At 40.5% G+C, this 27,441-nt stretch overlaps 1 protein-coding gene across 1 annotated transcript in view; it reads left to right on the top strand.

Annotated features, from left to right (window-relative positions):
- Positions 1 to 27,441, top strand: part of PTPRG (protein tyrosine phosphatase receptor type G) — a 388,012-nt gene that overhangs the window by 183,326 nt on the left and 177,245 nt on the right. The window contains exon 3 of the mRNA XM_054280849.1: positions 25,574 to 25,753. Within this exon, the coding sequence (XP_054136824.1) occupies positions 25,574 to 25,753 (180 nt within the window). The remainder of the gene's footprint in view (positions 1 to 25,573; positions 25,754 to 27,441) is intronic.

Below are 27,441 nucleotides of genomic sequence, written 5' to 3'. Positions count from 1 at the left end.
GAAAAAAAAACAAACCCTAGCTATGGAAGGGACTGCTAGTGTGAATTTATGGGACTATTTTATGTGAGCCCCAGAACCTACAAAAAGCCAGCCTGACACATTGGACTTTGTGCTTTTCTTCTGCTATGAACCTGCCACTGGTGGAGGCTCCTACCAGGATGTAATTGTGGGTATGAGCAGTTGCTGTTTGGGAAAGTGTAGACTAAAAATAAATATCACTTCTTTCTGGACGAGGATCTGTTTCTCTTTTTCTACCAACATGTGCAAGCATGAGCTGTATTGTTTTCAGGTAACCTTTTTTTGTTTGGAACACAGAGAATTCATCTCAGGAGCTTCTTGGGGAGAATTCCTCATGACATTTATGTTGTGAAAAAAGGGCCTTATTGCCCATCTTCAAAGTCACGTGACAGTATTGTGCTACCTCTGTGAGACTGAAAAATATAAACACTGGTATGAGTGAGACAGTCATCACTGGAGAATAAGCTGAAAGGTTGGAAAGCTGAGATGAAAATGGAGCTCCCAAAGGAATGACAAAACCTCCTTGACTCCTTATATGGGTCAGATGTGTTTGGGGTACAGCAGGGAGGTAAAAGCAGGGCTTGGGGTGTGGTGCTTTATCCTGTGTAACTCACATGAACAGAGAAGAATCCTCATAGGATCACAGATCTATTCCTTCTGAACTTCAGCATCTCCCCCATTCTTGATGGTGCCTCCTTCCCCACCAGAACAGACTCCATCCCCTCAGACCTCTATTCTGGAATTACCCATCATCTTCTGCATTCCCGTGTCACATTTTCAGGTGCCCCTTCCCAGCTTTGAAAGACTCCCTTTCTGCCACAGTCTTCTGGCTCTGTTCCTAGTTGTTTACCAGCTGTGCAGTCTGCCCTTGGTCCTGCACCCCAGACATTTTCTTCCTTTTGCCTTTAGAGAGTAGGACATCACTGCTGCCCTAAGAGAGCAGTACTGCTCCTGCAGCTTCTCCCTGTGGGGGGAATCTTTAACAGGAGTCTTCAGCCAGGCTGGAGACCTTGGCTGACCACTGGCAGGGAGCTTTAGTGGGGCTCTGCTGGCTCAGCTCTGATGGCAGACTGCCACTTGAATTTCCTGGCCTCAAAATGTTGAGGAAATTTATTCAGTTCCAATTAATCTGCAGAAATACCTTAGGAGCTTATGTGAGAATGAGAATCTGATGTTGTAAAAGGATTTCACATGATGAGACTCGTGATGCAGTAAAATGTCAGAAATCCTCCCTGTTACTAAAGAATGTAGATGCCTGTGTGAAACTGGAAGAGCAGGAGATGTGGTCAGTGCCTCTGTCATTGATATCCGGGACTGCAAGGAGGGAGAAATGGGGCCATCTTCTCTGACTGTACCCAGATATCAAATCGACTCCTCTGGGTTACTTTACTACCCTCTGAGTATATTTCTGGGAATTCAGAATGCAGATTTGGGTGTAATGGAGTTTAGGATTGTTTAGGGACAGGAAGCTTGACTGGGTGTGGGATCAGTTTCATCTTGATTCTCCAACAGTGTGTTAATATTTTCCTCTAGTGAATATTTAAGTCGCCTGGTGATTATTTCTAAGGAAATGAGATCAAACTATTGGTAATGGTGGTGAGGAATAGAAAGACAGTGTGCCAGAGTAACTTGTTTCAGGTTGTTTTTTATTGGAAATCACGATTATATTTGTTTCTCTGTAAAGCATGCAGGGAGCTCTGCAGCTAGCGATAATTTTTCACTTGTAACTTATTTTAGATCTTGTAATTTGTGTGTTGCTTGGATGCCCTTAGAGTGCAACACGTGTAGTCTCCTACTCTGCTTTCCTTCTATAATCCGTGACTATACTGGATGTTTTCCGTGGGATTTTTGTTTCCTTCTTTTTTTAAACATTAAGGCTGTTTAAAATGAATCCGTTGTAATCCATGTTGCAAAGCTGTGTAAGTTCCTCATAATGCCTGTTGGGTTGTTTTTTGAATGAAAATCCCTAATCTGTTATCTGTCTCTGTCTTTAGAATAATTTTTTGTAGCTGGGATTATCTCCTCCCTGGGTAGTTATGTCATAGTTCATTTTTGAGACAGTGGCCAAGCAGCAAAATAAGGGGGAGGAGGTTGGAGATGGGAAAAGCACTGGATCAGCCCTGAAAGAAGCATAGCATTTATTCATGCTGAAATGTAAACAGGCCAAAAATTTTTCAGCTAAACAAAGCATTTCTTTGAAGCATGTTCTTAATTCTTTTTCAAAATATAACTCCAGTGCAAAATGAAGTTTTTCTTCAGAACAGACAAATAAAATATTTATTTTGCAGTTGATCAAAGCGAACATGTGAACTTTTCAATTTTTTTTTTAGCTGAAAATACTCCCCGTATTAGAATAGATTAATTCGATTTAGACTGGCCTTTTTAAACAAACCCTACAGACTGACTTGTGTGTATCCATGGCAAATCCTGCTAACTTTGTCTCCTCATGAAAATAAAATAACATTTAAAATGGAAGAAAGAAGTTCAAATGGAATGGTACAGTGTGGGATAGAGGGATTCAGCAATCCCATGTTTCTAATTGCAGATCAGGAGGAGGTGGTTTTGGTAGCAGGGTGGAAATATTACAGTCAAAGGGAGCCATCTGTTCCTGTTTTAGCAGGAGGGTTGCAAGAAATGCCTGAAATGAGGCATCAGTCACTGTCTGCCAGTGGGTGATGGAGGCCGTGGTTGGTGATGAGAACCAGCCCTGGCAGAACAGCTCTGCAGAATTTGTTGGCGTTTCTTCCACCTCTGAACCTGCCCCTGCACTGAGGTCAGGGAGTAACAGCACCATGTTTAGGAAAGCCTCGTGTACAGGAGGAAATTGTTCTATTAATTGCCATTGAGGTTTCAAAAAGCCTTGTACTACCTTGATCCAGGGAGCCAGGTGGTGTTCAGTAATCTTAGACTGCCCTGGAGAGCTGTCTCAAAGAACAGAAGCCATATAATTAGATATAATTACATTTCTAGATAACTGTTTTTCCCTTTCTTTTTGGTTGTGCTACAAGGCCAGTAAAAGTTTTATAGCCTTCATAAACCTGACTGGCACATACCTTTCCCCCAGCCTGAAGGATCACTGTGTATTACAGTGCTGGGCAGTGATCAATGGTACAGTAAGAGCACTCACAAAAGGCTTGAGACCCAAAAGATGCACTAATGAGAGAGCACATTTTACATCTTGAATATGAATTATTCTCCTGCAGCCTGAGTGCTTGCATCATGTAAAACACCAGAACTGAGGACTGAGGTAAAACTTTCACTGCAAAACTTCTTTTGAGGATGTTTTCAGTGTAATGGAATTGCACTGTCAGTGGGTGAATTGGGATCAGGGCTTGGTCAGTCCCCAGTTTGAGTGTTTTGCAAAATTTTTGGAAGCTGACTTTCCAAAAACTCACTTCACTGTGGCTATTTGAAGGTAGGAACTGTCATCTGTGATCTTGAGCAGTGCTGTCTAGCTGGGCCTAGATCCAAACTCTCTGTGTGTACCCACAGTAAGAACCCTTTTACAGGACAGGCCCCTTTTCTGAACAGCAACAGATATGTGGAATGGCATTGGTTGAATTTTGGGAAATTTCTTCCAAGATGTCAAGCTGTGTGCCAGGGATAATCCAGGCAGTGGCACAGTAAATGATGGAATAGTCAGGCATTGAATGCTGTCTTGTGCTGAGATACTTATTTGCAACTTTAAGAGAAGATTGTTACCAGAAGAAAGTTATTTAAAAATGCTAAGAAAATGTTAAAGTAATTGTCAAGATAAGAATTTGCTTTGTTGCAAGCAAATGATGTTGCAAAACGTTTTTGCAAAGGATTTTGAACACCTTAGCTAGCAGGTTGTTTCAACCTTATCTTATTTCATACTAGGAGGGACAGTTTCACAGACATCTCGTGGGTGTTACTTTGTTTTGATTTGTTTGTTTTAATTGAAGTGCTACATACTGCCTCTTTTTTTTTTCCTTGCCGAAAAATATTAAACTGAATGTTGAGAATAACACACAAGCTGCTCATTTCACAAAACTCTGTGGCTGAAAAAGATTCTCAAAAGTGAGCTTATTTCTATTTGTGGAAAATACCAATTTTCCTTTGGTATTTGAATATCAAATCTGAAGGAAGCTTAAAGCTTACTTTCAGCATATTGCTGTCTTCTGGGCAGCAAGCTGTTTTCAGCATAGGTATTTCCTCTTTAGATCCTGTGGTCTTGCATGCACTGTGCAGTCCTTGGAGAGAAAAATGAGGAGTTAGCAAAGTTGTTTGATGCCTCTGCCATCTGCTCTAATTTTCACTTTTCTGCTTCTTTTGTTTCCCCATCTTTTTAATATGTTTGTGTTTTAAAATGTCAACCAAGAGAAAAAGACATTTTTAATGGGTAATTACAATTATACCTAGAGATCTCTTTGCTCTTAACTTTGCAGTGTGTTTGGGACAGACTTCCATGTATCACCTCTTTCTGGTTTTGTCCCTCAATGGATTTCCCTATTGAACTGCACATCTTTTTCACTTTGCTGGTAAACTGTTTCTCCTAAAGACATTCACTTGGATTAATGGTCCAGCCCATCCTGATGTTCACAGGAGATATTCTGCAGGTTTTATGGTGGTTGAAGATAGCTTGTCTGCTAAAGGGTAGATGCAGAGTAAATGACTTTCTGTATATTTTTACCTGTTGTTTATTTCCAGCAGCTTTGCTAATATGGGCAGCCTGCAGAAATATATTTGTGGCTATGAACAGGCTTGGTGGATATCTAAAATTTAAACAATTTTCTAAACATGTGCCAGGAATGAATGTAAAAACACCAAATTTGCCTGGATCCTTCAGAGAGCTGTTAAGAAAACACTTTGTCTCCAAAACTAGGAATTAATTTGGATTGGAATCTTCTTAGCCCCATTTGGCTTATGTGATAAATGGATGTGTATAGGTGTAAAAGAGGCCTATATAATGCATGCATACATGTACAATAGCAACACATGCACATAAACATTTACAGTGTGCATTAAACTTCTGATCGATTTAGGCTTCAGAGAGAAGCCCAGGCTATGGATTTTTCCATGCTTCTCACAGTAGTATTTCTCCTTTTGTGTGGGAGGAAATAGCCACTGTAAAAGCAGGACTCCACTGGAATAATTAAAAGCAATTAGGTCAGTATGTTTATAAGTAGTCTAACAAAGTGTCTACTGAAAAATAATCAGTGAAATTCTGGTAGTTCTGCAGGGGGACCTGTGAGGAGAATGAATACACAGGGGAGCTCCAGTCAGCGAGATGTGCAGTCCTCTAGCACTTAGCAAATCAGCTGACAAAGGGAGCTTTGAAAAGAAAATCAATTTAGGTAAAAGAACGCATTTATCAGAGCTTGATTAATGATGCAGAGATATCTCTGGGAAAACAAAGGTTTTCACCCAGCTGTTTCAGAGTGCTGGCTGTGCCCAGGACAGCTCTGTGTGTCAGCTCTGTCTGTCCTGCAGCGCGGGACACACACAGAGCACCCTCAGCCGCCTGCCCAGGTTTGGGCTGTGCACCCTTGGGGATCCAAGGGTTTGCATGAGGAGTCCATGGATGGTATCTAAGAAAAACCCCAATTATCTGCGGTTTAAATCTGCACTCACTGGGCTGTGCACCCACCCTGGGAGGTGTTTGCAGAGTACAGCTCAAACAGGCTGCAGCTCCCCTGCCTTATGGCCTTTGCTGCAGGAGGAAAATCAGAAGCTGCAGGATGAGGCACGCAGCCCATATAGGAGATCCTGTGTATGTTTATGTCATTTTTTTTTCAGTTCCTCATTAGTCTTCAAACTGTGGTGGGTTTTATTTGTTTTGCTTTTTTTTTTTAACCTGGTTCTCAAGAGTTTTGTGTGACCCCAAGAGTTTGCTATTGTTGCAAGGAAATGATGCTCTCTTTTTTTTTTTTTTTTTTTAATGAGCAGTAAATGTTAAATAAATTGAATTTTAATGTTTACTATGGTCCCAAAGGAAGGTGAAACCATTACCTAATGACCATAATGATGAACAGATTTTATTTAAATTTGGAATAATATTTGATCTGCTATGCTATTAATGTTGATCCTGTTAAAAAAAAAAAAACTCTATAAATATAAAGGAATAAGTGTGATTAATGCTAGCAATATGAAGTTGAAAGTGATATAATCTGTTTGAACTGGAATTTACTTCTGTGCAAGCCTAGATGCTGAATCTATTCTGTTTGTAAAAGCAGAATAGCACATTACCCTACATTTATCTCATCCTTTGGAATATTCTTCCCCTAAGTTTATCTGGGTGATAGAAAGGGATTAGTAATTATCACAGAATGATCTCGCAGGATTTAAAATTCATAGTTTTGTGCATCAGAGGTTTGGGTTTTTTTCATTGAAGGGATTTCAAAATCTACATCAAAAATATTTTAATGATGTTTAAGGTCTATATATGTTTGCCTTTTCATATATGATCACAGAGGAAATCTCCAACATTTCATTTTTCTTGAAAATTGGTTTTAACTGATAAAAATATATGTGAAACTGATAAAAATATATGTGAGGTTTATAAATCAGAAAAGCCAAGTAGTGACTTGTGTGGTGTCAGCTCCCAAAAACTGCTCAGAGATCTTGTTCACATGAGTTTCAGAGTTCCAAAAAACATATTTATGTACTGCTGTGTAGGACAGAGCCCTGGGCCATGCCTGTGAGGTTACTCTGCTTACAGATGATGCAGAAAAACAGGAGTACTGCACATCTGGGCTTGGTGCTCTGGCACTTAGAAGACCCTCCCTGATCCCTTGGGCTCAGAATGCTGGAATGGTGCCAATCTCCCATGCAAAATGAGGATTTGCAGCAGACCCTCTGTGCTGAAATCTCATTTAAATCTTTTTGTGTGGTGCTTGGGGCTGGATGCAGCTTTCAGTGCTGGTGTAGGCTTCCCTGGTGAGGGAGTGAGAACAAGAAACCTGGGTCGTAGGGGCCTTCCAGGGTCCCTGTTAACATCTGGAATTGCACATGGAAGGAAATTGCAAGCCCATAGAGGCTCTGGAGAACAGCTGGAGCGTGTTTCCCATAGTTAAAGGGGTATCATTATCTTGAAATGCTATCAAATTAAATAAAAACTGGCCTAAAATTCTTTTATTGTTTCTATCCTTGGCTGTCCTGCCATTATTTGTTTTACAGCCATGATTTATGAGAGAATGAGGTGATACCACCAAATTGGTTGTACTTCAAGTGGGTGCTGCAGATCGCAGCCAGATGCTGATGATAAATCCAAAGAAATTTTCCTTTTATCTTTTTTAGCATTGGTGAACCTGGGTGCTGTTTGGCACAGGAGTGGCTGGGGCCCTCTGTTAAAGCTTGATGTCCTTGTGACATTGGGGAAGGAAGCTCTTGGCTCTGAGATGAGGCTGCAGTGATGACCCACAGCCTTGGAAGGGTCATCCAGTTCAAGGGAGGGCTGACCTGGGCCTGATTGTGCCTTGCAGACTCCAAAGCATGAGGCTGGTTACCACTTGAAGAGGTGTTGTGCCACGTCAATCTGGCAAGAAAGCCCTGTTAGCATGGGAACATGGACCCTTCATCCTGAGCTTTGGTGGGGCTTTCATGGTGAATTTCAGGGTGAAGCCTTTCCTAGCTCAGTGCTTTCATTCAGATTTTATTTATGTATCAATTAAGAAGCTGCCTCTTAAGAGACTCTTTAAATATTCCTGGGAAGAAGTACTGGGGGTTGAAAATGTTGCAGTCTCTGGTAATCCTCTCTAATGTCACCAAAACGTCCTGGAACTCCTACAGGCACTGGGAATCCCTCATAAGAAGATTCCCAGTGGGGTCTGTGTTGGACAAGCAGCCACAGGAACAGAGACACTGCTTCTCTGTGAATGTTTGCATGAGTTAACCTGGCAAAGAAAGCTCTGGACATCCAGCTGTAAGGACTGTGTGTTGAAAACTGAATTAATACATTGTCATACAGATTAGAATGGAAAAACACACAGCCAGATCTCTAATGTCTTTACTGTGCACATGGAATAGCAATTATTTTATGAAGATAGTACGTGGTAAATATTTACCAATAAAACAGGCAAACAGTGAGACCACAGAGAATAACTAACTATAATATTGGAGTTCTGTTTAGGAATAATGTACAATTGCATTCTCACTATAATCAAGTTCCTTCTTAATTTCACAGAAGGTTATAGAGTTGTCAGTGTTCAGTTCCAGTGGGGTGACACTGGATATGTTCTGGCTAAATTTTTGTTTAATATCAAGGTAGTATTCCTGTTCCATGCATAAAAGCAAGTAATCTCGAAATACAGATCTTTTTTGGGTATAGTAATTACTGCTTCTTCACCAACTGGAAGAGCAATTAAGCCCCAACTAATGACCAGTTTTCTACACTGCAGTTATTATGCTATATCTTAATAATAGTTATCTCATCAAATAGCTTTCTTCCTTTGGAAAAGATGTGTCTAAATTCATTATGCATTTTACAGCTACTGGTCAGAAGAGCTTAATCCTTTTATCTTTTAAGGCAATTTTAGTTTCTTTCTGTTCTCAGATGCATCTGGTTCTGTTTAGATTTTTTACTCTCTTTAATTTGTCTTCTCTGGCCACCTTAGAACATAAATCTGCTTTACATGCAGGGCTGGAGCTGCGACTTTCATCTGAAATAATGACTTAATGCCAGGCAAGGGAGATGTCCTGCTCTCAGGGCAGATGCCTGTAAAGTGTGAATTTCATTCTTTCTCTTTTATTTTGAGAAATGGCTGTTGGTGAGTTGGGGTTTTTTGGCATTCCTTTCTCTAACAATTTAAACTACCATATTTTGAAGTATCTAAGCAGTAGGTACCCAAGTAGAAAGGGACCCTGCACTGTGTGGTTTGGTGGGGAGCAGCTTGGAATAAAAAGGGGCCCATAGGGGTAAGGCAGCACTGCCAGGTCTGGGAGTTTTATTGTTGTTCTTACAGCATTTGGTGTTTTTCTTTAAGCCAGAGCAGCTGGAGTCTTCTAATGAGAGGCAAATTCATCAGCTCCCGTGTAAAAAGGCAGCAGTGGTTATGGGAGAGGAGCTTGAATGTCTGTTCCTGGCATTGCTGACTTGGGGGAAAAAAAGTCACATCAAAGCCCCCCCCAGAACACTTTGGTCATATTTTTGTAATTAAGTATCATCTTTCAGAAATTAAATGCATAGTAGGATTGGGAATGCGTAAACAGAGAGGCAAGTTCTCCATCCACGGTGATCCCTTTTTCTTCCCAGTGTGTTGCTGCTGCCCCTGTGCAGGCCCATGGCTCTGTCTGACATGGGCAGAGAGGAAAAGCCCCTGCAGGGGTAGTTTTAACACACCATATTTAATTTTTTTTTAGGTTGATGTGTTTCTTTGTTTGCTTGTTTTTATTTTAGAAGCAAGCACATCTCACATGGGTTGAGAGAAATTAATCCTAATGCTTTGTTAAACCACGTTGCCACAGTCGTAGTCAGGGCTAAATCAAGGTGGAGATATGAGAGAAATCGAATTAAGTCCTATGGTTACTTTTCCTGTTAAAAATTCTTAACAGTTTAGAGCTGAATTTGTAGAAGCATTATTAAATAAACTCTGGCTGTGGCATGTTTGCTTTAGGACCTTGTTTAGCAAAGCACTTTAGTAAATACATAATGTGAAGCCCATGAATGATATTATATCTGTGCAATGGATAGAGTACACAAGTGAATGCTCAGTGGCCAAGATATGAGGAGCCCTTGAACTGGAACTGTTCACACAATTCAAGTTAAACATTTGCTGAAAAGACATTGGATTATTCAGCTATTTAAAGTAAAGCATGTGCTTAAGTACTTTGCTGAATCAGAGCCTATAAAAAGAAATGTTCAGAAAAACATGTGAATGCTGAAAATGGAAACTAATGTCTAGTTATCTGATATTGTGTGGCTACACAAGTGAGCTAAAGCTGGGTGTGAGACCACTGTTGGCTGGGTTAGCTCTGTGCATCTCCCATCCAAGCTCCAGGCTGTGAGCTTTGCTCAGTAAAGTGTTTGTGCTGGCTGCCTGGGGTGAGTAAAACAGAAGTCTATTCTAGAGCAATAAATCCACTGCTTAGTTTGCAAGTCATCATAGCAGGAGCATTATGCTACATGATATGCGTGCTATAAAATGCAGGGCTTCTCTGAACTACTTAATCGAGGCATAAACTGGAGCTGTGAGGTAAACTCTGGAGGCTGAGTGTGAGTAATGATCAATAGGATGTGTCTCAATAACTCTTAAATTAATAAACTTCTACTACTGATTTACTAGCTTCTCTGTGTTAGTGGAGTTATAAGTGGTTACATCCAGAATTTACTTCAGAATAAGCCCCGCTTGCTTTTTTGCTGCTGTGAGAACCTGAAAAGACCAGTGAGACCAGAAGTAAAAGACAGCTAGTATCAGTCACTGATAGTTAAAAAGAGTCATAAAAGCATTGGTGCAACCACTATCACAGAGTTGATCTATTTGCATGAGCTTCTGTCCCTTAAAAAATAATCTCCTCCCAAAGGTGTGCGCCAGGTTGTGTTTCTGAGAGCAGGGACTTGTACAGGACATCACAACTGAGGAAGAAACAGTGTGCTGTATGTGCTTTTAAAGAAGTCATTGAAAAAGGCCTGGAAAAGATACAAATAAATCCTATTTTTCCAGAAAAAAACCCCAAAACCCACCATGTTTTTTATTGTTAGATAGTATGAAGTTTATAGGTATCATCTAGAGTGTAGATGTCACCCTCATTCTGAGATAAATAGCAATCCATGGATTTTCATTTGCTCATAGACAATGGAAGTGACTCCAAGCCAAGCGCTGCAAGGTGTTTGGCCCTTGGACACCCAAGTGGATCCACGTGTATTAGCCCAGCTCCTGGTATTGATGGGTTTGGTTTCTTTTGTTATTTCCCATGGATTAGATTATTTTTTGTATTTGTCAATAAAGTCTGGTACTCTGGAGTACTGCCAGGATCAGTTGCTCAAAGGTGGTGAGACTGAACAAAACAAATCGGGGAGATTGAGAAAAGATTGTAATTTTTGTGTGTGTGTGCACTTCAAGACTTTCCTTTGAAACCTCATACCCTGGAATGTTTCTAGTTTAAAAGGCTGGACATAATTCATTCTCATGAGACCAAGACCTCAGTCTCTTGAGTCCAGCAACTATGGCCTTGATAAAGTCATTAAATTGCTTAAGACATGCTCTATAATCAGGAAGGTTGTGTTTAATTATATATTTTGGTCCTGGTTCCCAAATACCGCTGCTGTGATTGCCTTAAAATAGTTTGAATACTTCTAACTTCTTCCTAGACATTTGTACTGGAAAGAAATTCCGGCCATGGATTGAAATCTATTTTGTGTTTTACTTTGAGCAAAATAAAACCAGAAAGTCTGTCTGCTCCTCAAAAGGCTCCTCCTGGATTCAGAGTAAGGTCACAGATACCACAGGAATACAAACAAGTGCATCAGTGCATTGCTCAGCACAGTAGGAATTGATCTTGTCCCCACAGTGAGCCAGTCAGTATCTGGATTTTTGTGGATGAAACAAATAAGGGTTGACCTGAAGGAAAAAAAAGAACATTTTTGCATATTTGTGTGTGGTACTTAGGCTGGATTTGTTGATCTTTTCCCCCACACTTTGCTTTATGGATGCCGAAAGTCCATTGACAAATTCCATCAGAGCTGAAAGAAGGAATCCAGGCTTTTAGAGGATATCTGTGATTTAGAGGAGACAGGATTCCTTTACACATTTCTGATCCAAGAAATATCCTCTAATTAGGGCAGTGGAGGGCTCTGTTTGGGTCTGTTCAGTGTTCTCATTGAATCCCCAGCCTAGCTGACCTCTCTGAATGATAATCCTGGGCAGTGGGTGACCTTCCCTCTGGAGAAAAGTTATCCTGCACGCCTGCATTTACTGATGAAGACTCTTTGCAAGTGTCTGGAGTGAGAGGTCTGCATCTCCATCAAGGGAAGATGCTGTGTCCTGAAGATCACCTGGAAGGCAAACAAGGACTGGGCTGGACACCTGCTGGGCTGGTGTAAGCTGTAAGCTGCTGATTGAAACTTGGAGAGCAATTAAACATGGCAACAACCTTTAGAAAAAAAACCAAAAAGCCACACACAATGATGACTCAAGATTTGAGTTCTTCAGTACTCAATACCTTTCTGAACAAGGTGAAAACTGTTTTTGAGGCTCTGAGAGGTGGCTTTATGAAGTGTAGTGACTCGTGCTTGTCATGTCAGTATGTGTTATCCAACTGTTTATTCTGGCATGAAAACCTGTTAGTTTTCACTGATACTGTAAGAGTGGAAAACCAAACAAAACCTGAGATTCCTCCCCCTGGAACAGAGCAAGCTTCAGCAGTCTTTTGGAAACATTACAAGGCTTTCCTTGATTAAGTGAACTGTTTACAGACCTGGGTAACTACCAGGGATGCCAGAGGTTAAGTGAGATAATTTATTTTTGATGAAAATCCAAAAAACCAAAATCTGGTTTCAATTCTGTGCATTAACATGCCAGTTAAGCAACTGGAAATACTGTTCAAGGAACATGCAGTTCATAAATGAATAAGGATTTCAGGCCTGGAGTAGAGAATCTGTACAAACTGCAGCAAAGGCTGCTCTGTTGGAGTGTGTGGTTTTGCATAACAGGTGAACTGAAAATGATGGGTATGACAGGAGCTATATTTAAATGAGCTGAGTTGAAAGCAGTGCAAGAATAGAGGAAAATGATATACACAAATCACAGTGAATTCTGTCCTCCGCAGATCTATTTCTTTTGTCCCAGGCAAAAATTGCTGTGATGGAACATGAGGAACTAACTTTTGTGACCGAATGAGCCGAAACAACAGTCTGAGATTGGCAAAGGTACATGCCTTGTGGCATGTGAAGAGGAAAGAAACAAATGTCTTCTGCAAAAAACTGAGGAAAAGAGAGGAAAAGAGCAGTTTATTTTCCAGGGCTTCAGAAGGATTTTAAAGGATTTTTTCCTTATGTAGAAGGAAACTTCAAGGTCACAATTACCAGTGTTCTAGGTCAATACAGTAATTCAATTTCTGAATGGTCAAAGCTGGAATGAAAAATACTGTGAATGGGTCTTTACACAACCAAGTTTCTGGGGTTTTGTCAAGAATTTTTGCATGTATTTTGGAGTTTCAGCTACTATTGGCTTAAAGGAAGGACCAGGATAGCATAGAGCAAGTGATGTTGTTTTGTACATCACTGGCTGTACTGCAGCGGTGTGGTGTGAGGATCTCATGCTTTCCAGCCTCTGGTACTAGAAAAATACTGTGGTGTGATAAAAATCATCGTTTAGGATGTGTTCAAATCAGAGGAGAGCTCCAGAGGGCTGCAGTATCTTTTTATTCCCAAGGGAAAGTCCTGGTGTTATCAAACTCAGTGCCAATCTTGTCACATCAGTGACACCAGTCTGCACTGGGGTTAGCCCATCATGCCCACACTGCTTCTGTACTAAGTCACCATCTCTTTGTATCTTAACCTTAAATACAGCAGTAATTTTACTCCAGTTTTACTTCTTGACTTTATTGAAATGACTTAAATATTTCAAGTCATGTTCCTCAGTGGACTCATTAGATGGGGCATACAATAAATTCCATTTTTTTATTTAGGGAGTTTTCACTGCCATTTCTCTAGGCTTAAAAGCACTCATGCTTTAAATAGCAATTTACCTTTTTTATTTTGCTGTAAAAATTGAAATGCACTGTTTTCCCATACTGCCAGACACTTGTAATCTCAGCTATGCTGCATTGAATTGAATCTTCTATTTGCATTGTTTGGTTTTTTCCCCCCATTTTCTTTTATACCATGTGAATCTTGTGTCTGTCCTTGTTACATCAGGCTTCCACAAGAGACAATCAGGTTGATCTCCAAGCTCATCCTTTCAGTGAGCATCTAATGCTTACCAGGTTCATTTCCCCCCTAAAGAAATTTCCTACGTGTTAAGCAAAAATGGGTAAAAATGATACATTTTTTTGTTACCTCTCAAGAAGCTCCTGCTGGGATGGGCAGTGTGCTGTCTGTCAGCCTTGTATCAGAAAGAGCTGCATTTTTCCTTAAAAGAGCTTTGTTATGAAATTCATTTGACTGAAAATATTTTGCATGCTTAACTACCTGCTCGTGAATTTTTCTATGCCAAGTAATGTGTCAGGAGCTAGCGGAGCATAGTAAGTTAATTACTTGTGTGCATACTGTGAAGGAAAAGCAAACAGCAAGGCACCGGTGATAGGAAGAATGAGACTTCATTTCAGTCACCAGAGATTGTGTTGTTAATGAATCCACTCAATCAGCAGGGAATTGGTAATGTAGATAAGCCCAGGTATGGCTGTGTACCGATAGGAAGATTAGTCCCCCAACCAAAACATTGTTTTTAGTGAGAGTTTGCTAATATTGAATAGTTTCTCAGAAGCACCGGTGAGATAAAGTAACAGCCTGAATAATTATGGCTGTCTCGAAAACACATGATGACGCTGATGATCTTCTAATGTGCTCTGCAGACACCATATAAATCCAATATCTTACAGATTTCACAGCGAAGTGATGCACTCCAGATTCCATTTTATAGTGTGTGTCACCACGGGCTGCCCAAACGCTGCTGTGACTGCAGAGCATGGGGAGCTCTGTTCAGAGCTGGCTGCTGCCTTCCCCACACCGGACAGGGAGGGCTGTGGGAACACCTGCCTTGCTTCCAAGCATCCTTGGTGGCAGCAAGTGAAGGTGCTCCCGTGGGAGGCTGTGGGAGCTGCAGGCACTGAGGTGGAGGAACAGGTGATGATGCCCTTACATTCAGGAAAATTCATCCTGGGAACAGCTGCATCCCAAAACCTGCAAGCTGCACTCTGGGGTGACCATCCCTAAATGAACAGTTCATGTGGTGCTGGAGGAAAGAACTTTTATCCCAGCTAGGCTATCTTTTGTTATTTTTATTTAACTTAGTGTTTAAATGTGCACCCCAGGTACTGTGGAAGTGAATCTCCTGCAGTGCTCACCCTGACTCCACCCATCACAGCAGCTCCTCACTGCCAGCTCTCTGCAGCAGCTGGTTTTCCCCCAGAGCAGCTGCTCAGGTGTTTGTGTGCATTTATTTCCCTGCAAAGGGTGGTGCTGACAGAGGGGAAGGGGTCTGGGGTGAGAGAGGAGCTGCTGCCAGTGCCCTCCTCCAGCACTGATGGGTCACTGTCGCTATAGGACACGAAAGAACACAAGCACACCACTGTTCTCAAGGTGAAGGAAAAAAGGGAAGTTTTATTCTCTGACTCCAATATTTTTAGTTTTACAAAAGTGACAGCGGATTGGAAAGTGACAGTGACGCCTCTCCAGTGACACTGGTCAAACCAACAGTCCATCAACTCTCTCCTCCTCCATAAAGGAATGCAAAACAATGAGTTATATACAGAAAGTGTGTGAGAAAGTTCACTACAAGAATGTCAACATCAGAAGGCCTAGAAAATCTTAAAAAACCAGGGTGACAGGTCACTACCTAAAACTCATCTGGAGAGAAGGGGTACAAGCAAATAAGATCCACATTAGGAACATTAGGTCCCTTTCATGACTTTGATTTGTTGCGTTTTTTGGCTTTATTTGGTTTTTAGGGTGGTGGGTTTGTTTTTTTCATTTTATCCTAACTCTGGGCTTTCCTAATAGAAAACTAAAGCTGGTTTGGAGCAGTTTAAGCCATGTAGTGTAACATACTGGAAATGACAGATATAGAACAAAAATGAGAGAACCGGTTATAAATGTTCTCTGTCAGCCACAGAAGCAGTGCCTTCTGATGGAGTACCTCAGGCTGGACACTAGGGCTGCTTATTGTCTTCCTCTTCATTCCTCTTAAATTAATGGCAGAAACATAGACTGAATGTTAATAGAAGTTGAGGGCAGGGTTCATGATGTGTCATTAAGTAAAAGCTAGCAATCTCCCAGCAGCTCTCCTGGGAGCTATTTTACTGGTGCATATTAGTGACAGGGACAGCTGGATTGAGAAGGCTGCTGGAACAGAGATGCCATTAAGAACTTAGTTGGGCAAAAGTTGATTTTCACCTAAAAAGGCAATATCACAGCAAAGCCAGTATTTGTCGAGATTTGATGAGTGACTTTGGGGACTGTAGTGTTTTCTGTGATGTGATTAAAACAATGGGGTCCTAATCTGGTGGCTGTCTCTGGTCAGGTTAGGATCAACAAGGAGTTTTGAAAAGCTGAGGGTGACATGTTTCAACAACAGATAATTTTATCTTCCTGGCTTTATTTTTTAAATCCACCCTTCACTTAGGGTACTTCTGTTTTTTGTAAACCTCAGCCAAAGCAACAAGTGAAAATCATTTTTTTAGTAGGTTTCTTTTGAAAAGATGAGTACTTTCACCAGTGCCTCTGGATAAGCTTTATTGATATCAGCCCTCCCTCCCTTTATTCCCTTTCTATATTGCTCTGTGCTCTCTGTGGGTGTTTTATTAACTTGCATCCTGCAAAAATTCAATAAAAATATACAGTTTTTTCCTGTCTTTCCTCCTCCTTTTCTTTTTTTTTTCCATTCTGGCTTTCAGAGGCAGAGCTCTGGGGAGGGCTTCTTTGGTTAGTTACGAGGAACAGATGGGAATCAAGAAAAGGTACTTTCTGTTCCTGTACCCACCCAAATTGGAGGTAATTAAGTTACAGTGATGCATCATTTACGTTAGTAGTTTCTTTGGTGAGATCAAGCCTATTAAGGGTACATGTGAGAAGTAATAGAATTCAAGTCTGTGGTGCTTTGAGAAATAACTGGAACTGGGTTTTTTCTAAATGTGTTTGCAGATACCCTGACAAGATCTGTAGTGGGACAGTTGAGTCTTGCACAGCTTTTTATCTCCATAGCTCTCTTGAAGTTTTGAGCAATCCTTGCAGCTGCTCTGATGAGACAGGTGAACTTCTCCCTTTAGAAAGGAAGGGAGTGAAATGGAGCATGTAGCTCCTGGTGGTAGGAAGGAGACGAGAAGCAAGATGGGAATTTTAGATTTCCTGACGTAAATGTCACGGTGTATTACTGTCACTGTCGTTCAGTGTTCATGTCTGAGCCCCTGGGCAGGTTCAGCAGCATGGCAGCAATGATGCCTCGGCAGGGTCTTAGCCAAGCCCTCAAACAACCCATGATCTCTGGTTCCAAAACCACAAAAGGGTTCCTGAGCCCATCATGTCTGTCCTTGCACATTTTCTCCTTGCCTCACTACTCCTGCAGCCTGAGGTGTGTCTCTCACAGTTTCAACTCAGCAAATGCTCCCAGGGCTGCTCCCCGGTTTCAGCTCCAGATCCTGTGGGGAATTTCACCTGCAGTGCATGGTAAGATCACAGGCACAGAGTGGCAGGCTGGCTGCTTGTCTTCCTGGCTTTTGCCTGCTCGGGGTGTTGGCAGTGGTGGCTGTATTTAGCACTGAGCCAAATTCAGGTCCTCTTGCTTCCTTTTCTTTCAACAAAGTCTGGCTGAAGCCCCCAAAACCTCCATCGGCATCCAACAACTCTTGGGTGGGAAAGTTTCTTGCCCATTTTCTTCCTCTTGTTTGCTCAGATTTATTTTCTCAGAGCTTTGTTCATGCTGTGCTTTCTCCTTGGAGTAGCACAGATGGAACCATGGTTTACATCAACATTATATGAGCTTGTGCTTTTTCATATGTTTAATTCTGTGAAATGCCAGACTCATTTTTTCCTTTATCTTTGCTCTCTGCAAGAAATGATGTTTTTTTTCTTTCTCATGGGAAGGTTGATCACCTTTCTGGTGTGTTAGTGCCAGCTCTGGAAGATGGCCTTGGAGAAGAAAGCATGAAGCAAGGTGTTACAGAGAAGGGGAGGTTAGCCCAGGGGGATGCATCTGTTCAAGTTTGAGATGTTTTATATTGTGTTTGTCTTGCAGTGTTCAGTTTAAGCTTTTTGAGGCAGCAGCTGTTTGCTGGTGAGGTTTGGAAGAATGGAACCCCTCTTCCTTCTGCTGCATTGGGGCACTAGAGCAGTATAAATATCCCTCCTTTCAAGGTGCATCATCACACAGCTATTACCCTGTAAATCAAAAAAGGATAGTTGAAAAGAGAGACCCTTCTCCAGAGAAACTTGGCCTGGATGTGACCTGTCCAATGCACCCATTACTAAAATCTGTGTCTTCCTCCCAACAACATAAAGTGCTCTCACTCAGCTACTGCATTGATTTGCAATACATCTTCATTCTGTAATTTCCATTAGGATTTATACTTTTCAAAATTATATTTAGGGAAAAATCTATTTTTATGTCTGTCCTTAGTCTTCATAGGGCTTTACTGAACTAGTATAAGAATAGAAGAAAGGTAATTTACGATGCCTTCATATAAATTAATCTCCTGTTTTTTCCTTATATTGTAAGTTATCACCTCGTTTATTATATGCAGCTCAGGGTGAGCAGTTTTAAAAGGCCTCCGACAGTTATGAAATGAATGGTGTGAGATGTCAGATACATTTATTAAAAATGTAGAAAATGATAAAAAACAGAGGATGTAGATATACATTGTCTCAGTCACTTGCCAGCAGCGGGCACTTTCAATACCACAATTTATCCTCCCACTCAGTGAGTTCTGCATAATAATTTTATCGATATTGTTGTGCTCTGTGCTCAGTATAAATAATTTTGAAATATTAGTTGTTAAATTCAACAGGTCATTAGGCAAGTCTATCAAGAGTTTATTGTGTGAGACACCCCTGAAAAAGCCCCAAAGTATTTTGCCAGCACAGCTAAACTTAGTACCATTTTCACTTTTGTGGGGTGGTAAATTATTCAGCTCACAAATGCTAAAACTTGAAATGTTTATGGAAGAAGCTTGTTTTAGTAATTACACTTTCTCCACTTTTTTGTGAGCTTCCTGCAATGTTTGTCCTAAGGTCCTGGTGTTTCCTAATGTTGGATATTTATCATACATTTTGCCACTGGCAGGTTGATAGGTACAGTGGGAGCTTCATACAAGATTCATGGCAGCTTCACACTTTTTTGAGGATAAAAATTGGGATGCAGAAAGTCTGTATATGGGGGGTGGGATACATATAAAAAAAAAAACACTGCATTTGTGACTGTGTAATAGAGAATAGTTCACTAAGGAATACAAAGGTTGAAAACACATTCAAAACTTCTCCAAAGGCAGGTTAGGAAGTTTAATTAAAAATCCAGCAATAACTGTAGCATCTGTGGATATGAAAATTTAAGGAGAACATGCATGGCACTCTGTCTTTCAGTTTAAAAGCTGCAGACATTATAGGATAGTTTATATATAGGAGCATGATTTAAAGCCTTTCTTTGTGATTGCCACATCCTGGCAGTGTGACAGTGTCACTGACATGATCAGTTCTGAAGATCAGCTTTCCTTTCACAGCCCCATGGCTGGGCAGTGCTGGAGCTCTGGTGGCGTTGGTGCTTCTGTGCTGCTGCTGCTGCTGGTGGCCAAGGGTTATTTAAATCCAACCCCTTTTTGTTCCATCTTCCTGTATTCTATGTTTGTTCCAACAAATACTGGTTAAGATATGCCTTATCAGAGATTGTTCTTGGGGGAAGTTTCTTTCAGTTTTTTTGACTTCTCAGAAAACTGTCCCTGGTTGTTTACACCTCTCCCAAGCCTTGCACACCTTCCCTGCATTGAGCTTGCAGATTGCTTGGACCTGTTTGTGTCTCAGCAAGCTCTTCAGGATCTTGCCCTTGCTATTCGGTCTCATTTTTCAAGCAGTAATTGGAATTTTCTGCAAGCACGAGTGTCTCATGTTAAACAGAGTGATGACAGAGAATAATAAAATGAAAAGCCCTTTTCCCCCAGGGCAGGAAATCTTTGTTCAAAGCAGCACTGTGAACTCTTAACTACAGGCTCTCCTTCTCCATCCCTTTGATTTTGGTATGCCATCACTTTAGAGCAAGACAGTATAATTTCAGCAACTTTTCCCCCTAATATAATGATTTAACAATGTGGCTGCTTTCTCTGCAATGGGAAGACTTCTGAAAGATGCTACTGATTTTTATCAAGGCTTTCAGGGATTTTTATACCTTTACTTCTGCAGCCTCATGCTAAATCAATCAGCAAGAGATGTGTCATTCAAATCATTCTTTTTGGCCTTTTATCTAAGTGCGGTCTTTAGGCTTCATCCTACAGATTTCACTTCATTTCTGCTTCCCAGGAGGGGACTGCAGGTGAGAGGAGAGGGTAAAGGGAGGCTGATTTTTCAGCCAGCCTGTATCTGTAGTACTGCCTTGCTTCCTGTCATTATTTATGTGCCTTAAGCACCTTCCTGGACTTACTGGAACAGCTCCTTTTACATGGCAAACAGTGATGATAAGATCTTCTGGCATCAAGTAACAGCTTCAGGTTTTTGGTTCCAACTAACAGAGAGGAGCCCTGGGACTGAGATTTCTGAAGATCTTAAAATCCTTCACTTCTGTAGTGAATTTCACTGATATTTGTTTGTTTAAAACAATTTTTTGCTGTTTGAAAATCCAGCCTGCTTTTGAAGTTCATTACTTTGTAGCCGAGCAAGGGCACCTCTTCCTTGTTCTTCTTCTGTGTGGAAGAAAGGAACTGATTTTGTTTGCTGATGGTGACATTTCAGTGTTTCTTGAGATTTGGCTCGTGATGGAGCAGTTCAAGTAGGGCAGAGATTCAGATCTGTAGTGTTGCTCAGCTGAATGCTGGAATGCTTGGGCGGGTCATAGCTGCCAGTCCCTGAAAAGGGAAGCATCTCCATTTACCCAGAGCCTGTAAAATTTACAGAGGTTTTTTACCTGCTGTGATCCTTAAAGTCTGTAGGCTGCCCCTCCAGAGCTGTGCAAGCAAAGGCTGGGACCTCTGTTTTCATTTGAAGAGGAAATACTAATTTGTTCTGTCCATCCCTAATAACTGGTTGGATTTTGTTCTAAGAGAAACATGGAATTTTCTCCCATATTGAGATGATGGGATAGGATGTCTCCATGAAATGACCAAGCTAATTACAGAAATGAGGGGATCTGATTGCTTTGCAATCATTATTACCATTTTCATTCAGAAATGAAAAGTAAAGAGGCATTGAGTACAAAGATTTGTCTGAGGTAATCCTGTTAAAAAAAGGACCCAAGAACAAATAATAAAAACCCTCCAAAATTAAAGCCTCTAAGCTAGTTCTTTCCATGTCAGGCCTGAGATTTAAAATCACATATTTGTAAAAATGTTTAGAAAACTAGTGAAATTTAAAAAAAAAGCTTCTATTTCTTTACAAATGAATGATGAAAATCCTATGACTCAAAATTTGCTCATTTCTGTTAAACTATATCTGTGTAAGGGTATATATGTTACAGACCAGTTTATATCAGAGTAGCTGATGCATTAATTAAGAAGTTATGCAAAATCAAGAAAATGCCAATGTATTTAATGACAGATGTTTTAAAAAAACACCTTCTCTGTGTGAGAAAAACAAATATATTTGATTTTTTAGTGGAAGTTTTTATACAAGCTTTAATTAGATTTTGGCAGAATACATTACTTTAATGGTTTTTCATTAATGAAGACTGCTCATTTCTTTGTACAGTAAAAAGAAGAAAAAAGTAATCTTGGATTATATTTAAGGAGCAGACAGTGTATTAAAAAACTATTAAAGTTACTGCAGTCATTGACAGAATGATTTTGCATGAGAAAAGAATCTAGGAAGCATCAGATGATTTCAGACAAGGATGGGTGATAACATCTCTGGCATGAAGTGTGGGTTGAAAAGTGTGTGAGACCCCAGGTGTGCTGGGCTCCCTGAGCCCAGCTCTCCTTCCAGCCTTGGGATTCCTTATGTCCCTGATGTCAGCAGAGGAAAGTTAAAGTCCACAGAGACCTGGCTGCCACCCCAGCACACCCTGCTCTTGCATTTGGGTGATCTGAAGTGGATTCAGCCCTGCTGCCCCCACTGTTACACCCAAACCCATGGTTTCCTTTTCAGCTCCTGCAGATGCCAAACATTATCAGTTATCATTCTTTCTGTGCTGCCTCTGCATCAAATATTCCAGCTCTAGGATGGGGCTGCTTGGTGTTTCCCTTTGCCTGCAGGTTGTCCCACCATCTCAGTGGAAATGTGTTATTTGTTAACACAGGTGTGGGCTCTTAACTTGGCTTCTGAAAACCGAATTATTTATCAGCCTTAAAAGGCCAACTCAGATTCATTTGAAATTTTATTTGATTTAAGTCACCATGCTTACTGTTGGAAAAATGAAATACAAATAGCCATAAGTTCCTGTGTTTCAGATGGGTAAATGTCACACACAGAATTACAGGATTTCTTTTTTTAACTAGGTTTAAGTGAAACAGAGTCTTTATTTAGTGTCATGTTTTTATTTAAAAGCATTTATTTAAAGTTCTAAAAAACAAAGAATTCAATAAAGCAAGACAGGTGTAACTGCAAATGATTAATGATATAATTCTCAGTACTTTATAAAGTGTCTAACGCTGAAGAGATTTATACAGTGCAGAATGGCAATTGTGCTTTGATGGAAGGAATAGGTAATCAATATCTGCAAGCTTGGAAAAAGTGTTCTATTTCCTCCTCTAATGATATAGGGCTTTTTTGCAAAGCAAGGATGTCTGGAGCATGAGACACTTGGAAGAAGAATTAATTTGAAATCTGTAGTGGAAGATCAGTTTTAATTGAAAGTGCACTTGAATGTCCATGGAAAAATCAGGCAGTTGGGCCTGAACCCTTCTGATGGCCACCTGGGAATTTGTGAATCACACTGCACTATTCTTGATTACATTTTATAGGTTGTTGAGTGCCTTTTTTTTTCCTGGGTAGAAGCTATAATTTATTTAGTTTTGTTTCAAGCTCAGAAGTTTTCCTCTCCCCTCCTGGGCCTGCCTTCCCCTTTCTGTGGTCATTGTAAAGCTGGGGCAGCCCCAGTTCTGCACTGCTGGGAGTGGAGGTGTTGGGGTTGTGGCCCCTGTATCTGTCTCAGTCTGCAGCCATTGTGGTGCAGGTCACATTGCATGTAGCCATTTACATATCAAAAACCTGTGAAAGAAACTAGTGGCAAGCCCAGGCATTTATAAAATCCTGGGCTGATTTTAACTAGCAGGTCTTGAACCTTTAAATCAGAGCTTAGCCTTACGACTGTAATTTGTGATGTCAGGACTTGGAGTCACAGCACCAGCACTAAGTTGAGGTTTTGAATTGCTGAGAGAGTTTCATTGCTTTAGATTTTTTTTTTTCTTTAATAATTCAGCACGAGTATGGAAACATTTTATGCATGGAAACTTATCCTGTCACATGAAGAAAGCAGATACTGCTAGGCTTTATTTCGTTAGATTATAGATGTACAAGCAAGTGAAGCTACTGTGTTTATCAAAAGAGATTTATTGCTATTAAATTAATTCAAGCAAGTTAAATTAATTTAAGAAAAAAAAAAAAGAAGACTTGTTTTTTAAAATGAAACAAAGTCTTCAAAAGTCTGTGAAACACTACATTTCAGCAAGAGTCAGTTCAGGTACCCAAGTCACTTGAGGTTTTAATTCAACATGGTGGTTTGTTTGTTTACCCTTATGGCTTATTTTATTCATTTTGACAAGGCAGTTTTCACTGCAAATAGGTTGAGAACTGGCTAGACTTAAAATAAATAAATAAATAAATAAATAAATAATTGTGACATGGAAGAAACCCTACAGTCTCTGTTAAAATAAATCTGCCTAGTTAAAAAAAAAGGAAAAAATTCCTCATTGACACCAGAATACTTATAAAAGAAAAATTGGAGTGCACAGCTCCTTTTGAATGCACAGCTGAAACCACTGCGATAGCCTCTGTGGGCAGAGTGCTTTTGAAAAGCTCACCCCTTGTTTATAATAAAGCCAGAAAACGAGAGCTGGCGGGTTTGATTATGTGTAGTGCTAGATATTTAAAGCAAATTCCCAAATTTCATGGGGTAGATGCAAGGTTATATGTAAAGTAAATCTGAATTTCCAATTAACTTACTACAGACCAATTACTGAGAGCATCCTGATTGGAGAAAAATAGCTGTGCTTGATTGGAAGACTTTTGGTTTCCACTATGTAGGGGTTTTAATAATTCTGTTCTCCTTGGTTGTGGTACATTGGGAAATAGCTGAAAGCAGCTCTTGCTGGCAATATAAGTTTAACCCCAAGATAAACAAAACTGATTTTTAACCTGGGCAGATGATGTAAATGAGTTTTAAACGATATTGCAATTTTGCCTAATTGTACTTGAAAGTAAAATTTTCCTATTGTCATTTGGGTACCAGGCAGCATTTGTGTGTGATGAGTATAGCAAAATCTTGCTATTGATTAAGTGTACTGCATCAGCTCACAAGAAGAGAGCACTAATGCACTTTGCAACTAGACAGATTAAAACCCAGAGGCCAGAGAAACTGGCCTTCCCAACTGCTGGGTTTGGAAGGCACTAATTGAATATACATATGCTGCTCAGATGCAAGGGTAATAAATGCACATTGGTGCCTCATTTCCTGCTGGCTGCCCACTGAACAGACCTGCTGACTGTGTGGTTCAGAGGTGTGACACAGGTGTGACATCAGGACTCTCAGGAGAGCAGAGTTCAGCTCTGGGTTGTAACTTGGTTTTAGCACTTGAGCTTAGGCAAGTTGCTTCCCTTCTCAGCCATCAGCTTCCGTGCCTTGACAGGAGAATAATGTAGCTGATTCCTGCTGTAAAGCACTTAAAGAGCTGTGAGCAACAAGTGCTTTACAAGAAATCTATGCTGTCATTTCAAGAGCTTAAACCACTGTTTGCACTCATAGGAAGACAAGCTCTCAGTCTCTGTTAATACAACTTAAAGGTTGGAGAGGCAGGTCATAAGAAAAATTTGAAATTCATTTTAGATCCTCCTAAGAGTGGTGCTGAGGGTCCCTGGTGTTCTAGTACTGAGGGTCCCTGGTGTTCTAGTACATCTTGGGCTGATATGTGGTGTGCATGACAAGGTCTTTGCCTCAGACCTTTCATTTATCCATATTATTTTAATTGTTCATCAAAACCAGAAAACTCATGTAAGAATAGCAACAAAATAAATTTACTGTGTATTCTTGAGAGGTTTTTGTCCTGTTTACTTCTTCCAGAGTAATTTTTTTCCATCGTTGTTTGCTTCAAATTTAGTAATATTCATTTAGTTTAATTCTTTCTTTTATTATTTTCTGGCTTCAAAACCTCCGAAAGAAATGAGATCATTAATAAAGATCATATTATCTAAGCATAGTCTTGCAAGAACACAAGTTAATGTGTGTCTGTTACATTATTTGTCCATAATGAAAGGATAAACTATGCAGTAATATATTAAGGCTGGAGCTTTGGGGAAGTTCCTGGAGCAATGTGGTAATTGATAACGTATGCACGGGAGGAGCTTGGGAACTGCAGACAGTTTTATAGAATAGTTGTTTTTTAAAAAAGGCCATTGTTCATTACTGCCAGAGGCAAAGTTGGAGCACAGCACAAAGCCAAAGGATTTCAGTCTCCTCATAAGTTAAAAAGTCTTAACCTCTTTCAAACGTGGGAATTGTAACTGTGGTGGAGTTACCTGGGGAGCTTAAGTGCTTCATCCTCATGCTTAAGAGTTCTCAAGCACTGGGATGCTGACATTGGTGTTTTTTCACAGGTACCTATGGTCCTGAGCACTGGGTGACGTCCAGTGAGAAGTGTGGGGGGTCTCACCAGTCCCCCATAGACATCATCGACCACCTGGCCCACGTTGGAGATGAGTATCAAGAGCTGCAGCTGGATGGTTTTGACAATGAATCTTCAAACAAGACTTGGATGAAAAACACAGGAAAAACAGGTATGTTCTCTTCTGCTTGTCTCCATAGCCTGACTGCAGTAAATTAAAAATTCAAGCCATGTTTCACCCTCCTCCTTTTTCATTGTTCTGTTGTTTGGGTTTTTTGTCTTTTTTTTTTAATGTAATTTTTCAGTAGGAGCCACCTACCTCTGCCTCTGCATTCTCTTCAGAGCTAGTTCTACAGATTGATTTTAAGGGGTTTTTTTTAAGGGCTGCTTTTTTTTGGGTGGTTTTTTTTTTTGTTCTCAGTCTAAACTAATTCTCTTGGTAGTCAGTTATTCCTCAGAATAAAAGGCAGTGTAAGAGTTTCAAGGTGTAACCTTGAATTATCAGCTTTGGGAGGCTGTAACACCTAATCCAAAAGAATGCTGAGATGCAGGGCTCAGGGGGAAGGAGAGGGGAAGTCTTAGAAATTGGAAGATTTTAGAGAAGAAAGAGCAATAACTGCTCGGAGTAGTGGGGGCTTATTAATGTTTTTCTGGTATGATTATAGCACAGTGTTCTTCACTGAACTGAATCCTTTTCTGCTCTGTCTGTTCTGGCTTTTAGAGAAAAAAGAGCAGGCATGAGTACTGCTTATTTTTACCAAAACAGTTCAACGAAAGGTCAAGGTTGATTTATATGCAAAGCTGCATGCATTTGATTACTCTTTAATTCTAAAAACGTAAAAAGCAGAAATTATAAGGCCACCCTCTTCATTTGACAAGGTCAAGTATTTTTAGGGAATTGGATTAAACCACTAATTAATTCAATTTTATTTATTGGAAGTATATTTTTATCTTTATTAACATCTGACATGCATCTCTATAGTCTCTCTGCACTATGTCCCCTGTCACAGGTGGGCTAGCTGGACCCAGGGCATGTACCTGCTCTGGAGCTGGTGGCTCAGCTGTGCACACAGTGTGGCCTCAGATGCACCCATCAACTCCAGGGCACTCCACATCTGAGCCGTGGCCTGGAGTCCAGCAAGTGCCTCAGATCCAGCTCCAGCAGTTCAGGATCTTAGCAGGAGTTACTGCCCTTCAGATGAAATGGAGTGGCAGACTGTAGCTTGTTTTCCTTCACTACAAAGCAAATCCAGTTAATGTAAGCCACAAGCATAGCTGGGGGTTTTGCTGCATTACTTGGGGTTTTTTCCCAGATTCACTGAGAAGGGCTCCTGTTTGCTTTGTTATCCTGACTTGGTTGCCCTTGGTAGCAGCATGAGGTTCAGGCAAGGTTGAATTCTATGGAAATTTGGTGCTTAATTAATCTACTCATGTTATGCACCCTGCCCTTTATGGTCAGAGAGGCTGTTTGTGGTAATCAGCAATAAATGTAATTAAAAAGACCTGAAAAAAGTGATGGTGCTATTCCTCTAAGAAGGATGTTAATGCTGTCCTTTACATATAACAGTAACATTGCTGCACACACATTAGGAAACCATGCTAGAATCATAAAATCATTTAGACTGGAAAAGACCTCTAAGAACATTGATTCCAGCCATTAACCCAGCACTGCCAAAGACACCACTAAACCATGTCCCTTAGTGCCACATCTGCTCATCTTTTAAACACCTACAGGGATGGTGACTCCAGCAGTTCCCTGGGCAGGCTCTTCGACTGCTTGGCAACCCTTTTGAAATTCTTTCTAATATTCAATCTGAATCTCCCCTGGCAACACTGGAGGCCATTTCTTCTTGTCTTGTC

This window comes from Melozone crissalis, unplaced genomic scaffold (assembly GCF_028551555.1).
Source record: "Melozone crissalis strain CALT ecotype California unplaced genomic scaffold, PUWL_Pcris_2 ptg000029l_1, whole genome shotgun sequence".
Classification (NCBI taxonomy): Eukaryota; Metazoa; Chordata; class Aves; order Passeriformes; family Passerellidae; genus Melozone; species Melozone crissalis.
This window is presented reverse-complemented; position numbering and strand designations above follow the sequence as displayed.